General features: G+C 40.5%; 2 protein-coding genes across 4 annotated transcripts in view; both read right to left on the bottom strand.

Moving 5' to 3' along the window:
• LOC144658784 (protein ELYS-like) overlaps positions 1 to 16825 on the bottom strand; it is a 123224-nt gene that overhangs the window by 21153 nt on the left and 85246 nt on the right. For all 3 annotated transcript variants that reach the window (XM_078519249.1, XM_078519250.1, XM_078519251.1), the window contains exons 25-29: positions 16729 to 16819; positions 14075 to 14174; positions 8978 to 9005; positions 8812 to 8878; positions 8645 to 8694 (exon numbers count right to left, since the gene is read on the bottom strand). In XM_078519249.1, the coding sequence (XP_078375375.1) occupies positions 8645 to 8694; positions 8812 to 8878; positions 8978 to 9005; positions 14075 to 14174; positions 16729 to 16819 (336 nt within the window). The remainder of the gene's footprint in view (positions 1 to 8644; positions 8695 to 8811; positions 8879 to 8977; positions 9006 to 14074; positions 14175 to 16728; positions 16820 to 16825) is intronic.
• LOC144658801 (uncharacterized) lies at positions 3736 to 5096 on the bottom strand. The gene has a single exon (XM_078519288.1). The coding sequence runs from the start codon at positions 5027 to 5029 to the stop codon at positions 4022 to 4024; it is 1008 nt and encodes a 335-aa protein (XP_078375414.1). The 5' UTR covers positions 5030 to 5096; the 3' UTR covers positions 3736 to 4021.

Here is a 16825-nt window from a genome sequence, read left to right as displayed (position 1 = left end):
CCCTCCCACCCCCTGGGATTTCCAGTTTAGCTTCATACTTTCTTTTAAACTATTGAGACCCCCATCCCCCTGGGAATTCCCAATGACCATCATTGGGGTGGGTATATATGGATATTTCCTGGAACTGCAGAATGTAGGCAAGTAAGCTGCAGATTAATCTGATTGATACACTACATTTAAACCTGTTTTCTGTTATATATATAATTATATATTGCTTTTACCGGTTTCACTTGTAATAATAATAATAATAATAATAATAATAATAATAATAATAATAATAATAATAATAATAATAATAATAATAATAATAATAATAATAAATGGCACGAAACAAATGGCACGAAATAAGACCCAAGAAAAATTAACAAAGCAGTGGGAGGACAAAGTTCTCCGTGGGAGATACCCAAAGAGGATAAAGGAAGCAGATGTCGACCACCACAAAACCAACCAGTGGCTAAAAAGCAGTGGACTGAAGGCAGAAACAGAAGGATTCATAATCGCAGCCCAAGACCAAAGCCTAGCTACCAGATCATACCACGCCAGAATTATCAAAGACGGTACTAGCCCCCTATGCAGGATGTGTAACAAATACGACGAAACAATCGACCATATCGTGTCTGGGTGCCCTGAACTTGCGAAAACAGAATATATCCACCGACACGATAAAGCAGCAGTGTATATACACTGGAAAGTCTGTCACAACTATAATATAGAGACGTCAGAAAAGTGGTATGACCATGAACTGGAAACAGTTACAGAAAATGAGGATATCACAATATTATGGGACATGCCCATACACACAGACAGGAAAATAACAGCCAACAGACCAGATATAGTGATTAAAGACCACAAAACGAAAACCTGTAAATTTATTGACATGGCAGTACCATCAGACAGAAACACATCCGTGAAAGTCACTGAAAAACTATCTAAATATAAGGACTTGGAAATCGAAACAAGCCGAATGTGGGGCATGAGAACGGAAACGATACCAGTTATCATTGGAGCACTTGGAGCTATCAAAAAGGGACTAGAGAGTTATATTGGAAGAATCCCCGGCCAAATAAGCATCAGTGAACTACAGAAGATAACCTTGCTGGGTACAGCGCATATCTTGAGGAGGGTGTTGTCAAGCTAAAAACTGGCTACCCTTTAGTGCCCCAGGACCATGGTTTGGTCTCGGCGCTAAGGACTTTAAGCAAACATTACGTAAGGAACATAACAATAATAATAATAATTATTATTATTATTATTATTATAATACCCTCTAAACGTTTAAAGAATAAACTTTTCAAGAAAACATGCACAAGATATGCAGTAAACAAACTAAATCATAAGTCTGCATTGTACTACTACATTTCAAGGAAAAATAGACGACAGCCATCATGATTATAAAACGAGATGTTGGGCTTGATGTGATCAGCTAGGTACAGATCAACAAAATAAAACTTTTGCGGTCAGGCAACCTTCTCAAAAGTGATGATCCATCTTGACTTGCCATACAATTCTCACATTAAAATTGCATAATAATTTTCAGCCAAGCTGGAAGTAGGATGGGCTTGTCAAAAATTCGTATTTGTCATCTGCCTAAATTTTCATCTCATGAATGGTGTTTATTTTTAGACCAAAATGCAAGGACTTTCAAGGACACAATTCTAATTTTTCAGGGACTCCACTAAATGATCAAAATTGTGCACGCTGGAAATGTTTGTTTTTATCCTGTACAGACATATCACAAGGAAAGACACAGAGACCCCCTACATGTACCAGTTCTTTTTCCCTCCATATTTAAGTGAACACATTATGAATCAAAGATCTCTTTGAGATATCGACTTTTTTGCATGAAGTTAGTATGAGTAGAAGGTTTATCCTGGGCATTGTTGTTCGAACATATCATGGAAGAATTCAAACGTCTTTCAGTTCAAGCATTTTTTTTATCATAAAGTTTTTGCGGAGGAAATGCTGTATTTGTCAGTCGCGACGGCTGGGTGCTTTGCGACTCATATACTTTGGCTTGGTTTATAATGGTAAACTTTGACGCTTGCCTTTAATCGAAATAGTTGTTTCCTTTCGAGTTAGAAAGATTTCTACTCGGCTTAATGCAGGGTTCTCGATAAAGGTTATGCACGACAGAGTTACCTTTTGTCTCGTCATGCAATCTTAACCCCACATTGAGAAGTAAATTTTTGTTTGGATATTACTAAAAGCCGCTTCTCCTCGCGTTATTCTTTACATTACGGCTACACATGCCATTTCTAACGACTACATTTCCAGTAAAACAGTTGCTGTTTTTTTTCTAATGGCAATGCATTAACTTCTGAACAGATTTGCCGATAAATAAATTTTATGCAGGTAGAAATTTGGTCAAATTTTAACTTTTTTGTATGAAAACACATATTTAACGATTTCTGTGAGGCATAAGTAAGTAATTTCACAACAGGCTACAAAAAAACTTGTAAATATCACTTCACACCTGCATTGAATGTTGCAATTCTAAATTGTGCAACTCAGCAGAAATAATCAATTGTCACGAAATGAGTTCCCTTTGGTTAAGGTGACTCGATCGAAATAAATGACGTGTTGTATGTCTGTCAAAAATGTCTAATAACTTCACCATTTCTGACTCGATTTCCCTCAAACTTTCGCATTTTACTCGAAATTTCTCGAAGATTAATACACACGCCAATATGTCGATGTAATGATTGCGAGTTTTGCGCGATGCTACCTTTATTGAACACATCTATTTGGATAAAACTGCTATTTACAGAAAACTGAGCGCTAGGATTTCGTTAAAACTACTGCAATTAACTCATTATAACATCTTATTATGACTCTCTAAGTTTCCGAGAAATCCTTGAAACAGTAACCTCGATTCAATTTGATCATCAAAAAGTTAATCTCGGGCAAACTTCGAGGCTGGGAACGCTCCAGCGCTTCCACATTTCGCCCAAAAGTACCATAACCGAAGACAAAGAAAGTTCAATGCAACAGTTTTGATAGCTCCAAATCACATTCGGCTATTTGCAACGATGAAAAAGTTTGAGCAAATACTATAAAGTCACCATTTGCGTCAAAATGTAGGAAGGTCGCCAAATTAACGTTTTTCTAAATTACATGAAAACTAACCGTACGAATTCCTTGAAACAACCGGAACATTAAATTGAACATCTTACACAAACTTTCTGCTACTCTACGTTTCTGGAGCTGCCTTGATATGGATGAATTAATTTTTTACAGTGAAGCACTGCTCCAACTCTCTATTGAACACGGCCATGTTGTCGTTTGAATTCTACAGCTGACGCTATGCAAATTGCCTTGAATTTGATGAGAATTTGAAGAATTCACACATGGATAAGGGGGGTGCATTTTACTCCATTAGACAGCGGTTATTTGAATAACAATAAACAGACTACAATGTATTAATTTCAACTTTAGTACCAACCCTTTGGCATAAATTAAGGACACCCCTGAAATCAGAACATGAAGCAACTGAACACTGTCAATGCACCCCCCTTATCCATGTGCAAATTTTTCATATTCTTGTAAATTCCATGGAAATTTGCATAGCGTTAGCTGCAGAATCCAAACAACAACATGGCCGTGTTCACAATAGGGTTGGAGTGGTGCTTCACTTTAAAACATTATTTCATCCAAATCAAGGCAGCTCCAGAAACGTATAAGCAGCGCAAAGTTTGTGTAAAATGTTCAATTTAATGGTCCGGTTGTTTTAAGCAATTCGTACGGTTAGTTTTCATGTCCTGATAAGTAACTTCTTGGATATAGATTTTGTTATGAAATTTAGCGATATAAAATCACGACGTTTCGACCTCTCCGAGGTCATTTTCAAGTGCGAATAAAAATATAAAATTAGCATAAATATAGTAAAATAGGCAAAATTGTCACGAACGCTGAAATGCGATAAAATATGTAAAAATAAGTGACAAAATATTAATGAAGTTAAAAAGGGTTAAAAACTTAAAAATACAGAAACAATAAGAGTAATTAAAAACAAAAAACCGACCTAAACAAATAGTTTTGCGCGGATGGAATCGCATTGTTTGTTCAGAGTTGGTTTCAGTTCTTTGATAAGAAACATTTCATAAATAAGGCAGTCAAACTTGCTCTGACACTTCTTCAAAATTCTAAAAAACTGCGCAATGTCATTTGGGGCCATACCGTGTTGTTCCTTGAGGTGATTACCAATGGCCGATCCCTTGTGTTCTTCAATTCGTTGGTGAAGATGTCGGCGCGTGTATCCGACATACCCTGCATCACACAGGTTACACTGAAAATTATACACAACGCATTGTTGATTCACAAGGGGTGGCTTGTCTTCCCTCACTTTGATTTCATCCTTGATTTTCCGACTCGTGTACACGGGGCTGATGTCTACCTTGATCTTCCGGCTGAGGTCTCCAAGTTGTCTGCGGACCGAATTTGCAGATTTCTGGTCTTTGAAAGGCAGCACGATTCTGATTGGGTCTTGCTTCTCAAGATCGTTTTGTTGGATAGGTGCACCCTCGGACACTTTAGACTCAATAAATTGACGGATGGTAGACTGTAGAAGTTCTTCTGGGTAGCACAGACGGGAAAAGGTCACTTTGAGGCGTTCACACTCTTGACGAAACAATTTCCACGAAGAAGAGAGCTTGAATGCACGGTTGAGCATGGTGTTCAATAGTGATCGTTTATATCTTACATCCACATGGCTATGATAGTGTAACAATAGCCCCGTGTCCGTAGGCTTTCGGTACACTTTCGTGTCTAGATGGCATCCATTCCTGATGATATCCATTCCCAAGAAGGGGAGTCTGCCATTTTCTTCAAGCTCCATTGTGAAGTTGATAGAAGGATGACTGTTGTTTAATGTAATTAAGAACTCAGAGGCTGTTTCTACATCAGGCATTGCGCTAAGCGTATCATCGACATAGCGTTTGTAGAAGGCAGGCATCTCGTTTCTGGTTTCTAATTGTTTCTCGATGTTGCACATGAATGTGTTAGCCATGAGAGGTCCCAGTGGCGAACCCATAGCAACACCGTCCACATTTTCATGTCATTTAGAAAAACGTTAATTTGGCGACCTTCCTACATTTTGACGCAAATGGTGACTTTATAGTATTTGCTCAAACTTTTTCATCGTTGCAAATATAGCCGAATGTGATTTGGAGCTATCAAAACTGTTGCATTGAACTTTCTTTGTCTTCGGTTAGGAACTGGTCAAAAAGTACAGGGGGGGGGGGGGGGTGGGCCGGAGCAATTGGAAAAGTTGTCGCTCAAAAATTTGTGACCCACCCCTTCTTCCTGGCTCAAAACTGACTGACCCACCCCTGATAGGGGGTTAAAAATTATATGACCCACCCCCTTTGCTAAAAAAAATCAAGGAACGAATCATTTCTTTATTATCTGTTGGGATTGGAGGTTGGTTTATAATTTGACATCAGTTTCTTAAGTGAGATTCCCGACATATACTACTCTAATTTTCCCTGATGGACACTGCTGTTTCATGTACGTCTTTTCCTCTCTTAACATGCAAAGAAGAATGAATTTATCACTTCTTATACTAGTCTTTTGTTAGTTTTTTACATATTTGTGTGTTGAGTCCAGACACAAACGTATGCGAAAACTGAAACTGTATGCAATATTAATTCATAAACAACTATTGAAGAGTTCATATTTTTATACAGAAATTGATAACAGAAACTACAACCACTGTCCATCATCCATATTTGCAAAGTGTTTGAATTTACTGGTATTAAAAGGTTTAAAGCCCAGCGTGAATCTATGCAGGTCGAAGAAAAACAGACAAACCTGATGTTATAATAACAAGGCATCTAGGGGGTCAGGGGGCATGCTCCCCCTGGGAAATTTTTATATTTGGGCCTTCTGAAATGGCTAGAAATTCATTAAAAAATGCTCACATGGAGAAATTTACAAATTTTATATACTGATAAATACAGCTTTTCTTGGTACTATAACTTAATAAGTAAGATGACCCACCCCCTACGTGTAGTTCAAAATTACATAACCCACCCCTTTTCGAGGGCTCAAAAACTGATGACCCACCCCCTTTCTGCTCCGGCCCACCCCCCCCCCCCCCCTGTACTTTTTGACCAGTCCCTTATGGTACTTTTGGGCGACTGAAATGTGGAAGCGCTGGAGCGTTCCCAGCCTCGAAGTTTGCCCGAGATTGATATTTTGATGATCAAATTGTATCAAGGTTTCTGTTCCGACGATTGTTTGGAAACGTAGAGAGTCATAATAAGATGTTATAATGAGCTAATTGCAGTAGTTTAAACGAAATCCTAGCGCTCAGTTTTCTGTAAATAGCAGTTTTATCCAAATAGGTGTGTTCAATAAAGTTAACATCGCGCAAAACTCACGATAACTACATCAAAATATTGACGTGCATATTATTCTTCGATAAATTTCGAGTAAAATGCGAAAATTTGAAGGAAATCAAGTCAGAAATGGTGAAGTTATTAGACATTTTTGACAGGCATACAGCATGTCATTTATTTCGATCGAGTCACCTTAACTATTAGCAACGTTTTAATGTGTGAAAGACTTGTACCAGTTCAAATTTGCGTTGTTAATCGTTTTAGGTTAAATTAATATTAGCGCCTAAAGACTTTTAAAGAAGATTTTTTAAGCCGATCTGTTTTTCTTTTCTAAATTTTCGGTGACATCTGTTCACCTTCATCAGAGTTATTGAAAGTTTGTTGGAGCTCGCGCTACCAATCCGTGCGTTAGTGCGACATTTTAATTTTGAATTAGCGGCACATAAGCGCGAGGAAAAGCTTTGCGTTCGTTGATAGCATCTCTGTCCAAAGTGGTCCAAAGATCCTCGAGCGTGGTGTAGCCAATTACAGCAAGAGGCTTTTCTTGGAGTCGTGGCACTCCACTTTGGACAGAGATGCTATCAACGAACGCAAAGCTTTTCCTCGCGCTTATGTGCCGTTAATTCAAAATTAAAATGTCGCACTAACGCACGGATTGGTAGCGCGAGCTCCAACAAACTTTCAATAACTCTAATGAAGGTGAACAGATGTCACCGAAAATTTAGAAAAGAAAAACAGATCGGCCTTAAAAATTTTGTTTAAATTTCTTCTGCCTAAAGACTTGTACCAGTACAAATTGCGTTCTTAATTGTTTTAAACTTCGCTGCCTTCGAGCGCTGAACCCCTCACATTCTTAATTCGTTATGTCACGTACGATTTGGGCTACTCACGTTTTTAATTGTTATATAACGTTTGTTAATTTGTCAAGTCACGTTTTTTCTACAAGAACGGAAGTGCTGAAGCACAACTATAGAGTGACACTTTACAAGTCACGCGCTTTGATCACCCACAGCGGAAAGTATTCCCTTGAGAAATTAAAACAGTCCCTTGAGAGTTAACAAGAATGTGGTTCGAGATTACCCAACTTAAGAGCACAGGTTACTAACGGTCAAACATTTCGGTAGGGCCCTTCCTCTCCCGCCCTTGCCTTTCCTCTCTCTCCCTTCTCTCTTTTCTTTCCCCCGCCCTTCCCCCTTCCTCTACCCCCCCTCTCTACTTTTCAAGATGTAGCGCCCGCCCCCCGCTACCCGCACTTACACTCCCCCTGCTGACCACTCGAAACGCCTTTTTTTTCTAGCTGGCGTCCCGACTAGGCTTTCTCGGTCTCTTTAGTTCTGCTCTCCTACTTCTCCTGTGAGGTGGGCGAGCGGGAAGGAGGTGGGAGGGGTGGGGAAAAGGGACATTAGTCATATTATATGTACAATTTTGGGGGGGTTGGGGGGCGGGGCCTCTGCTGCTTTTTGCCTCTGCGGTTCGGGTTTGGGCGGGGGGCCTTGCTCTGGGCTCGTGCCTCGTGTCCGGCGGGGGGTGGTGCGGCGGCCGGGCGGCCTCGCTTTTGCGGTCGCCCTCGGGGCTCCGGTCGTCGGTGCTGGGGGGGGGGCCGTGTCCGTCGTCGTCTGTGCCTTGCTTCGGGGCTGGGCGCGGCACGCAGGGCCCGGGGCGCTCCCTCTCTCGGGGCTGGGCTCGGGCTTGTGCCGGGTGCTTCTGGTCCGGTGGTGTCGGCGGCTGGTCGGGGGCCACTTCGGGCCGTTCGTTCTCGCTTCGTCTGTGGTCGTGGCGGTGGGGGGTCGGGGGGGGCGGTTCTGTTTTTCGTGTTGGGTTGCGTGGGTTGTTGGTATGTCCGGTGGGCCTGTCTGGCTCGTACTTTCTGTCCGTCATTTGTGGCTCTCTCTTCGGCGTGGGTGTGGCTGGGGGGTGGTTCTGTTGGGCTCTCGGCTTGCTCGGCGTCTTTGGTGTGTCGTTCTGTGATTTCTCTGGATGGGCGGCTCTGCCAGATTTTCATTTTGTGTGTGTGCATTGTCCTCTTAACTGCTATTCTCCTTCCTTTTGCTTGTAAACAAGCAACAAAGTCGAAAAAAATAAACATCGCCAATTCCAAGCAGAATAAAACATTAAACTACAAAAACATAGTGGCCAAATTGTGTTTGAAGACATCTAAAATTGGGCCCCCAAAAGTTTAAAGCTAATGCCCAAGTACTCCTTTCCATTAGCTGGCAACGTCATGAACTTTGTTCGTGTTTTGATATGACTTTAAAAAGGCATTCACTACACTTCTGTTCTGCAATAAATACAACTTTCAGACAAACCTCCTCAACAGAGTCCAAGGAAAGCTGTAGCAGCTTGCTCATGTTTTGAGCTGTAAAGAAATAAACAAATCTGAATTGTACTTCTACTTAACTGACAACATAAACTCATATGGGGTTTCTGCTGACAACTAAGAAGTAGAAAAATAACTTCAGTTTCATACACTCACTCTGTTGACAGCCACTGAAGAAATGATACAGCAGTTCTTTGATTCTGACTTGATTTTGATGATTTTTCTACAGAAAAACAAGCCTAAAATGAATATAACATTTACTTGAATAATTCTGTAGAAATATCATTTTAGAGCGCAAAGTAAGTAAAAGGATGCGTTTTACCTGAAAAGTGAAGGCCTCTGTAACATTACTGAAAAGAAAAGGAAAACATCATTATATCTGACATTGAAGTGTTTCCTGACTACCTGTTATTAACCAGCACAAGTCATTCAGAAAACTCAAGAAATCTTAGGTAAACTAGGGGCATGGTCGAGGCTTGTTGTAACAAATTATATTACACATACACCGCACATTAATACAAGATTGTAGTTTTTCAATAAAAGGCCATTGTTAAATGCAGTTGACAGACTTTAAAACAAAGAGCAACAGTGTCATTATAGATGTGAATATTGTTCATCGTGGTGTAAGATAGGTAATGAACATTTATTTGTTTGTCTCACAATAGAATCGTTTTGAGATGTTGATCGCGACATTTTGACTTTTTTTTTCTTTTTTTTTTTTTACCCCATTCTAGTACAACACCCCAATAAAACACCGCCCGCGGACGGAGGCACACAAAACTTACTGATTCCATAAAGGAATATGCCCCGTTTGGTTTGCGTGCTCCGAAACTGCGGAGGTTTGTGTATGAGCAAGCCTTATGTCTCTGTCGTGTTCTTTTATCCTGTCTTGCATCGCTCTCCCTGTTTCCCCTATATATACTTTGCCGCATTCACATGGAATTTTGTACACAACACCGTCTTGTTTGCCTGGTTATAGGACGTCTTTCGGTCGTACTAAGTAAGACCGAAGAGTTGTGTCAGATTTAAAGACGGTGCGAACGCCTTGTTGTTGTAGGCAGTGGCGAAGAACCTCTGATACACCTTTAATGTAGGGTAAAATCCGCAGTAGATTTAAATTTCTTTGTGGGTTCGTTGTTGGCTGTTGGTCTTGTGGTCTTAGTAAGTTTTCGTATGAACGAAGAAGGATAACCGTTATAGAAACAAGTACCGACGATAAATGTTTCTTTTCTTGAGAGATAACTGATGGTTTTGTTATGAGGTGTTTAGCTCGGTCATATAGACACTTAACAATACCAGGCTTCACTGACTGAGGATGGTGTGAGTCATAGGCTAAGCACTGATCAATGTGTGTGGGCTTTCTATATATACACTGGTAGTAAGAAGGCCGTTTGAGTCCCTTATAACTGACGTGTCGAGAAAGGGAATTTTGTTATCCATGGTAAAACGAATAGTGGGCTGTTGGTTATTAAGATGTTGTAAAAAGCCGTCGACTTGGTCTCGATCTAATATAGTAAAAGTGTCATCTACATATCGCTTCCAGATCTTAGGTTTGTAGATCGCACTTGCTATCGCACGCTCCTCAAAATCTTCCATGAAGATGTTGGCGTATAACCGCGGAGACAGGGCTCCCCATAGCGGCTCCGTCCTTTTGTTCGTAAATTGATCCATTGTACTGGAAATACGTCTCTTTTCTTTCAGTCTCTCGGAGCTGGTTCCATCAAGTTTTAGTTTAATCATTTTCCTCTGCTCAATCAGGTCCATGATTGTTTACTGATCCATGGCTTAACTTTCTTTTTCTTATATCCTAGAACTTTCTTTGCTGTCATATTGTAAGCCTTCTCTATGATACCGTTAGCCTTCTCCAGCTCAGCTTCTGGCCGATCTGTTTCGTCATCTTCCAGCTCCTCCCTCTGCAATATCTCAAACCTGTTCCTTAGTTCCCAACAAAACTGCCTCCTACACACATCGTTCTCCAGCTTCTGAGTATCATATCTCGTTCTCCTAATTCCACGTCTTTTAGGAGCTGCTTTTAGCTTTAACCTCAGTTTGGTGCAAACCAGGTGGTGGTCACTGGCGATATTAGCTGATCTTATGGCTCTTGTGTCCAGCACAGATGTTCTAAATTTCCTGTTGATTAACACATGATCTATCTGATTGCAAGTGCGTCTATCAGGGGATATCCAAGTTTGTTTATGGATCTCCTTATGAGGAAATATCGTACCTGTGATCACTAGGTCGTTCATGCCGCAAAACTCGCATAATTTCTCGCCATTGTCGTTCAAAAAAGAGGCGAGTAGAATATAAAGCCAAAGACCGAGAAGTGAAGAGGCAAATACGCAGGGACAAGAGGAATTGGACAGAAGGGATAGCAAAAGAAGCAGAGGAAGCAGCGAATATGCAACACATGAAGACTCTTTACAACTTAAATAAAACGATCTGAAACGACAAACCAAGGCAGAGCACAGTAGTCAACGACAGAAATGGTAACGCCTTAACCAGCGATGAGAATAGAAGGAAGCGGTGGAGAGAGCATTTCATGGAGATACTCAATAGAGAGGAGCCAGCCTACCCGATCAATGAAGAAGATTGTGAACAACAGGGCATAGCTGACATTGACACGGGACCTGTGAGCAAAGCTGAGATAAGAAGGGCAATAAAGAGTCTTAAGAATGGTAAAGCCCCTGGTGAAGATATGATAACAGCTGAACTACTGAAGGCAGACCTTGAATTTACAACCGATAGAGTGAAAGAACTTATAGACACGATCTGGAGTCTGGAAAAGGTCCCACGTAAATGGAAGAGGGGGCTCATTATTAAGATACCGAAGAAAGGGAACTTAAGGGAGTGTAAGAACTGGCGGGGAGTGACTCTCCTACCAGTTGTTAGCAAGATATTGGGAAGAATTGTAATTGATTGCATTCGCATGGGGATTGATAACAGGCTCCGTAAGGAACAGGCTGGATTTAGATCTGGTAGAGGAACGACGGAGCAAATTTTCATCCTACGCAATATATTGGAGCAAGTGAATGAATGGCAGGCAACTCTCTATATCAATTTCGTAGATTTCGAGAAGGCGTTTGACTCAGAGCACAGAAACGGCTTATGGATGATAATGAATCAGTATGGTATCCCACAGAAGATCGTCAACATAGTTAGAGCGCTGTACGATGGCTTTGAATGTGCTGTTGCGGAGGAAGAAGCAACCTCAGAATGGTTCGAACTAACGACTGGTGTCAAGCAAGGATGTACAATGTCTGGCTTTCTTTTCCTGCTCATTGTAGACTGGGTAATGAGGCATACTGTGAAAGAGGAGGGAACCGGGCTGAGGTGGAAATTTACATCAAAACTTGAGGACCTAGACTTCGCTGACGATGTAGCTTTAATTTCCTCAACCCAAAGGCACATGCAGTTGAAAACAAACAGGCTGGTAGAAAATGCAGAAAGGACAGGCCTTCGGGTAAATGTCGGGAAGTGCAAAGTCTTGAGAGTCAATGCAAAGAATAATGAAGCCATCACAGTGAGTGGTCTGGCGTTGGAAGATGTAGAGAAGTTTATCTATCTAGGAGCCACAGTATGTAAGCAAGGGGGCGAAGAAGACATCAAGGCTAGGCTAGGGAAAGCGAGGGGAGCGTTTGTGAAGCTAAATAGAGTATGGAATTCCAGCAGTGTATCGAGGAAGACAAAGATCAGGCTAAACAAAACATTGGTCAAACCAGTTCTCATGTATGGTTGCAAAACATGGAAAATGAACGAAGGTGATGCTAAGAAAATCGATGTGTTTCAGAACCGATGCCTGAGGAGGATAATGAAGATTAAATGGCAAGATAAGATTAGTAATAGAGAGTTACTGGAAAGGGCTAATGTGGAGAGGTTGAGTGAAGAGGTAAGTAGAAGGAGATGGCGATTTATTGGACACATCCTCAGACAACAACCTGACAATGACTGTGTTACAGCCTTGACATGGACCCCAGAGGGAAAGAGAAAGAGAGGCAGGCCAAAAACAACCTGGCGGGCGCACAGTAGAAAAGGAGAGGTCCAAAGCAGGGTGGCAGTCCTGGAGAGAGGTGCGCACTGCAGCGCAAGACAGGAATCGATGGAGAGCACATGTGGAAGCCCTATGCGCCAACTTGGCGCCAGGGGACAGGTGAAGGTGAAGGTGACTGGAAATACGTGGATCATGAAACAAAGTTTAAAAGTTCGGCTATTTGTGTAGGTGTTAGGTTTCTGCGGTCGGCAAGACCGGGATCGTTTTCTAGTTTGCGAAGTGCGGCCTTCAGGGCGTCTTCGAATTCGATTGGCACGTTCGTAAATAAAGATTCTACGTCAAATGATACCATGATTTTCTTTTCTTGTATTCTTTCGTGGTTGATGGTATTCATGAAATGAGTAGAGTTGGTAACTGCGTACTCTGATTTGCCTGTCAGTGGGTACAGGATGTCAGCTAAATGAGCCGACAAATCATAAGCTAAGGTGTTTATACATGATACAATAGGTCTCAATGGCCAGTATATTTGGTTTGTGTATTTTAGGCTGAACGTAGATCCTAGGTGGCTGTTTGTGCTTGGGCCTGATCTTGTTGTAGTCAGTTTCTGATAGATGTCCACTTCGTTTTAAGCTAAGAAGCTTCTCAGTGAGTTTACGGCAGAGTCGATCCGTGGGGTCTTTATTAAGGAGTTGATATGGACCTGTTTTGATTAGTGTCTTCATTTTATCATGGTAGGTGTTAGTGTCTAGAACTACACTTGCGCGACCTTTGTCGGCCGGTAGTATCAAAATAGAATCGTCTTGTTTGAAGTTGTTAAGGGCTTCATGCATTTACTTCGTGATGTTCGGCTTTGGTGGTTCAGCCTGTTGAAGGACGCTATTAACGGTTCTCCTTATTGTGTCAGCTTGTTCTGAGTCAAGCGTTCTTATGGCTGTTTCAACTTTCGGTTTTATTTCAGTGGCTGGAATGGTGGTTGGCGTTACTGCGAAATTTAACCCATTCTCTAGTAATGATACCTCAGCATCACTAAGAGGCCGTGATGATAAGTTAATCACCCATTTATTTTTATCGACTCGCGGTGTTGGGTCAATATGTCGTGAAACAGGGGCCTGTTTCTCCTGTACAAGTTTAAAGAACTTGTGTTGTTGTCGATCTTTGGTGGTATTAAACACACTAAAAGAGCAACAGTGTTGGTGATACACTGACTAAACATGTACCATAGTTCTTAGTAGTGTAGCATCCCGAGTTTTGGTCAGTGCGGCGGCAGGATTCTTTCCCTCCTCCCTACACCTGTTTCCTTCCAACTGAATAACATTACAGTGTGAGGGTTAGCTGGGACTGGGGCTCATGACTGAGTTAGCTGCCAAAAGTGGAAGCCCTTAAATAATCCAGGAAGTAGAAATAAAAACATATGTAGCAGTGATGTCTTACCCACAGGCCAACAAAACAGTGATAAACAACTTGACATCGCTGAAGCCCTGTACAGTGGGGCACATGACCTTTATCAAGTACAATGCTTTCTGTGACTCTCCTAAAAAGGAATTATACATAACGTGAAGTGAGTTCTATCACATGCCACAAAACGAAAAAATAAAACATGCATGGTGCAACAGAATGTATAGCGTATAATAACATGTTATCACGTATGCCATGCTTAGTGTATAAGAAAGTTTTATCCCTATCGTAACCATATCAATAACAAAATATGAACTGACAAACGTATAAAAGGAGGTCGCCTTTTTTCGCATATACATGTACAGTACTTTACGGATCTTAACGGCTACAGACATTTTTGGGGGCACAAATAGCTTACTGTTAATACTCAAAGTTGTATAGAGAGAGAACTTTGGTTACTTGAACGTTTTAGTTTCCTGTTCTAGGCAAGGGAAGCCGCTAGTCCAGACATTACTTTCTGAAATGCACAAGCTGTTGAATGTTTTTGTTGAAGAATTTCTTGAAACATGACTTCAAATGCCATGTCATGATTTTTGCATGAAAGAAAAGGCAAGGAAGCTACAGGTAAGCTGCTTTGAGCTGAAACTGTTTTGTTTGGTGAGGGCCCCTGGAGTAATGGGTCACTGCCAAACTTTTGCAATCTACACTCAGGATGAGTAGGACCTACAGAGTCTGCTGCTCCTCAAGGAGTAACTGCTAGTCACGGAACAATTTTTTTTAAAGAATGCAAAACCGTTTTTTTTTTATTGCTAACTTTGCAAAAGAGTGCCTTTTTTGGTTCTTAAGGTCGCGGGGGACACCTTAGGCTCATCATTATGCATTTATTTAAAGCGTATGCACGAAGTGCAACGACTGACATCGACAACTTTACGAGATATTCATGACTGAATAAAAATATAAAAAAATATAAAAATTCCCGTTTCTTTGATATTTTAACCAATTTAAAACAACACTTGGCGTTATACGTTTATATAGATTGTAGGAAGTCTATGAGCTAATTTTCATTCAAATTTGAATGTTTCTGCAACTCTCTGCAACTCAGAGTAATCACAATAATATTCGGCATAAACAATCGTGTCCTTCATAAAAACGCATTGTTCTCACCATAAAAGCGTGGAATATAATTACCATAATTACATCTCTCCTTTGGAAACTGATCGTGTTTTGGTCGGGATACCTTCGGAAATCTCAAAGTTTGGACTTTTCCGACAATTTTGTGGCAGAGAATACAGCGCAGATACAGAACTTCATGACTTGCCACTGCAGATAGGTAAACTATGGATATTGTAGTGTGTCATAACAGAGGCGGAATTTTAAAAGAGCGCTTTTAGAAAGAGGTAGAAGGCATTAAATTAAAATTTGCGCATTTAAACCGCCATAACTTGCTGGCAAATTTTAAATTAAAAAATCCGCTTCTGTTATGACACTCTAGAGATATTGACTGATTAGTTTTTGACAAGATCACAGTGTGCTGTCTCCTAGTCGTTTCACAAACTCTGCCACCGAAATCATGTTCTTCCCAATTTGGCACTGACGTGGCTATTACATCGCTTTTAAGTACGATCTACCCAATAAATGATTACATACATAATCGTTTATCATTTCTTTATGTCTCTGTAAAATTTGAGCTTAATCGCACCTATAACAGCCGAGAAATAAGCGTTTTAAAAGATGCAGGTCAAGCAAAATTTCGCTTCATGAATTTATTCATGCTGTAGGTATCCACCGCGACCTTAAATCATACAAATTTACTGTCTATAATCTCCTTTTAGCTGTTTACTATCTAAATCCATTTATTCTAACTATTTACTGACTAAATGCAATATTTTTAGCTGTTTACTGACAAGAGGTGTACCTCAATCATTTATACCCCCTTAAGCTTTCACTAGATTTGTTCGTACCTGAAATTGTCATGATTTACATATACTAGCTTTCACATTACAGAGTCAATGAAATGAGAACAACAACCAGCCACAACTGATGAACATGCAAACCGACAAACAGTATTTGTTTGAAACTTGCTGAAGTTTATAATAACATGTAATAATGTCACATTAATTCTGATCTGTGAGCATTCTCAATGTATTGCATGCAACAATTTACATTCTTTCTTTAGTTTTAATTAATTATGTCAAGAATGACAGTTGTCATTTTTAACTTAAAAGGATGTCTGCATGGGGTGACATAGAAATATTTAACTCTGTCCCTATATCGCGCTACATATGTCCATTTTAGTTTAAGAACAGTCACTACTGTACAGTTACATCACAACTCAGATTGCAATTGCTTGGAAATTAACTGCTTTTCATGACAATAGAAGTAAAGTGACAGTGGCTTGCAGAAAAGGGCTCATATTTTGAAAGTAAAGAAAACTCTTTTTCACACCAATGTTTTTTATACAGGCTGATTTGAATTACTGTCATGCCCTTTATACATGATCCTTTAGCTCGGATAGGGAGGGCAACCTCATCCTGTGTTTTAACTCTAACAAGTTGACTGATTGATTGATTCAATCATTGATTTTCTTTTCAGAAAAATTTGTGTCAGTGCAATAACCAGGAGAACTGAGAAGTAAGCAATTTATTGCCCTGAAGTTTTGTTATGCTTTATACTAAAATCAACATTTTTACCTTGGGCAAGCATAGTCTTGATGATAAAACTTCTCTGCCAGGGGCCAAGTTCAGTTTTTATTACTGGATCCACTAAATTAGTCACTGCAGCCTATGA

Source organism: Oculina patagonica, chromosome 6 (assembly GCF_052425735.1).
Source record: "Oculina patagonica isolate OP01 chromosome 6, crgOcupat, whole genome shotgun sequence".
In the NCBI taxonomy this organism is placed as follows: Eukaryota; Metazoa; Cnidaria; class Anthozoa; order Scleractinia; family Oculinidae; genus Oculina; species Oculina patagonica.
Note: the sequence above shows the minus strand (reverse complement) of the source record. Positions and strands in the feature narration are given on the sequence as shown.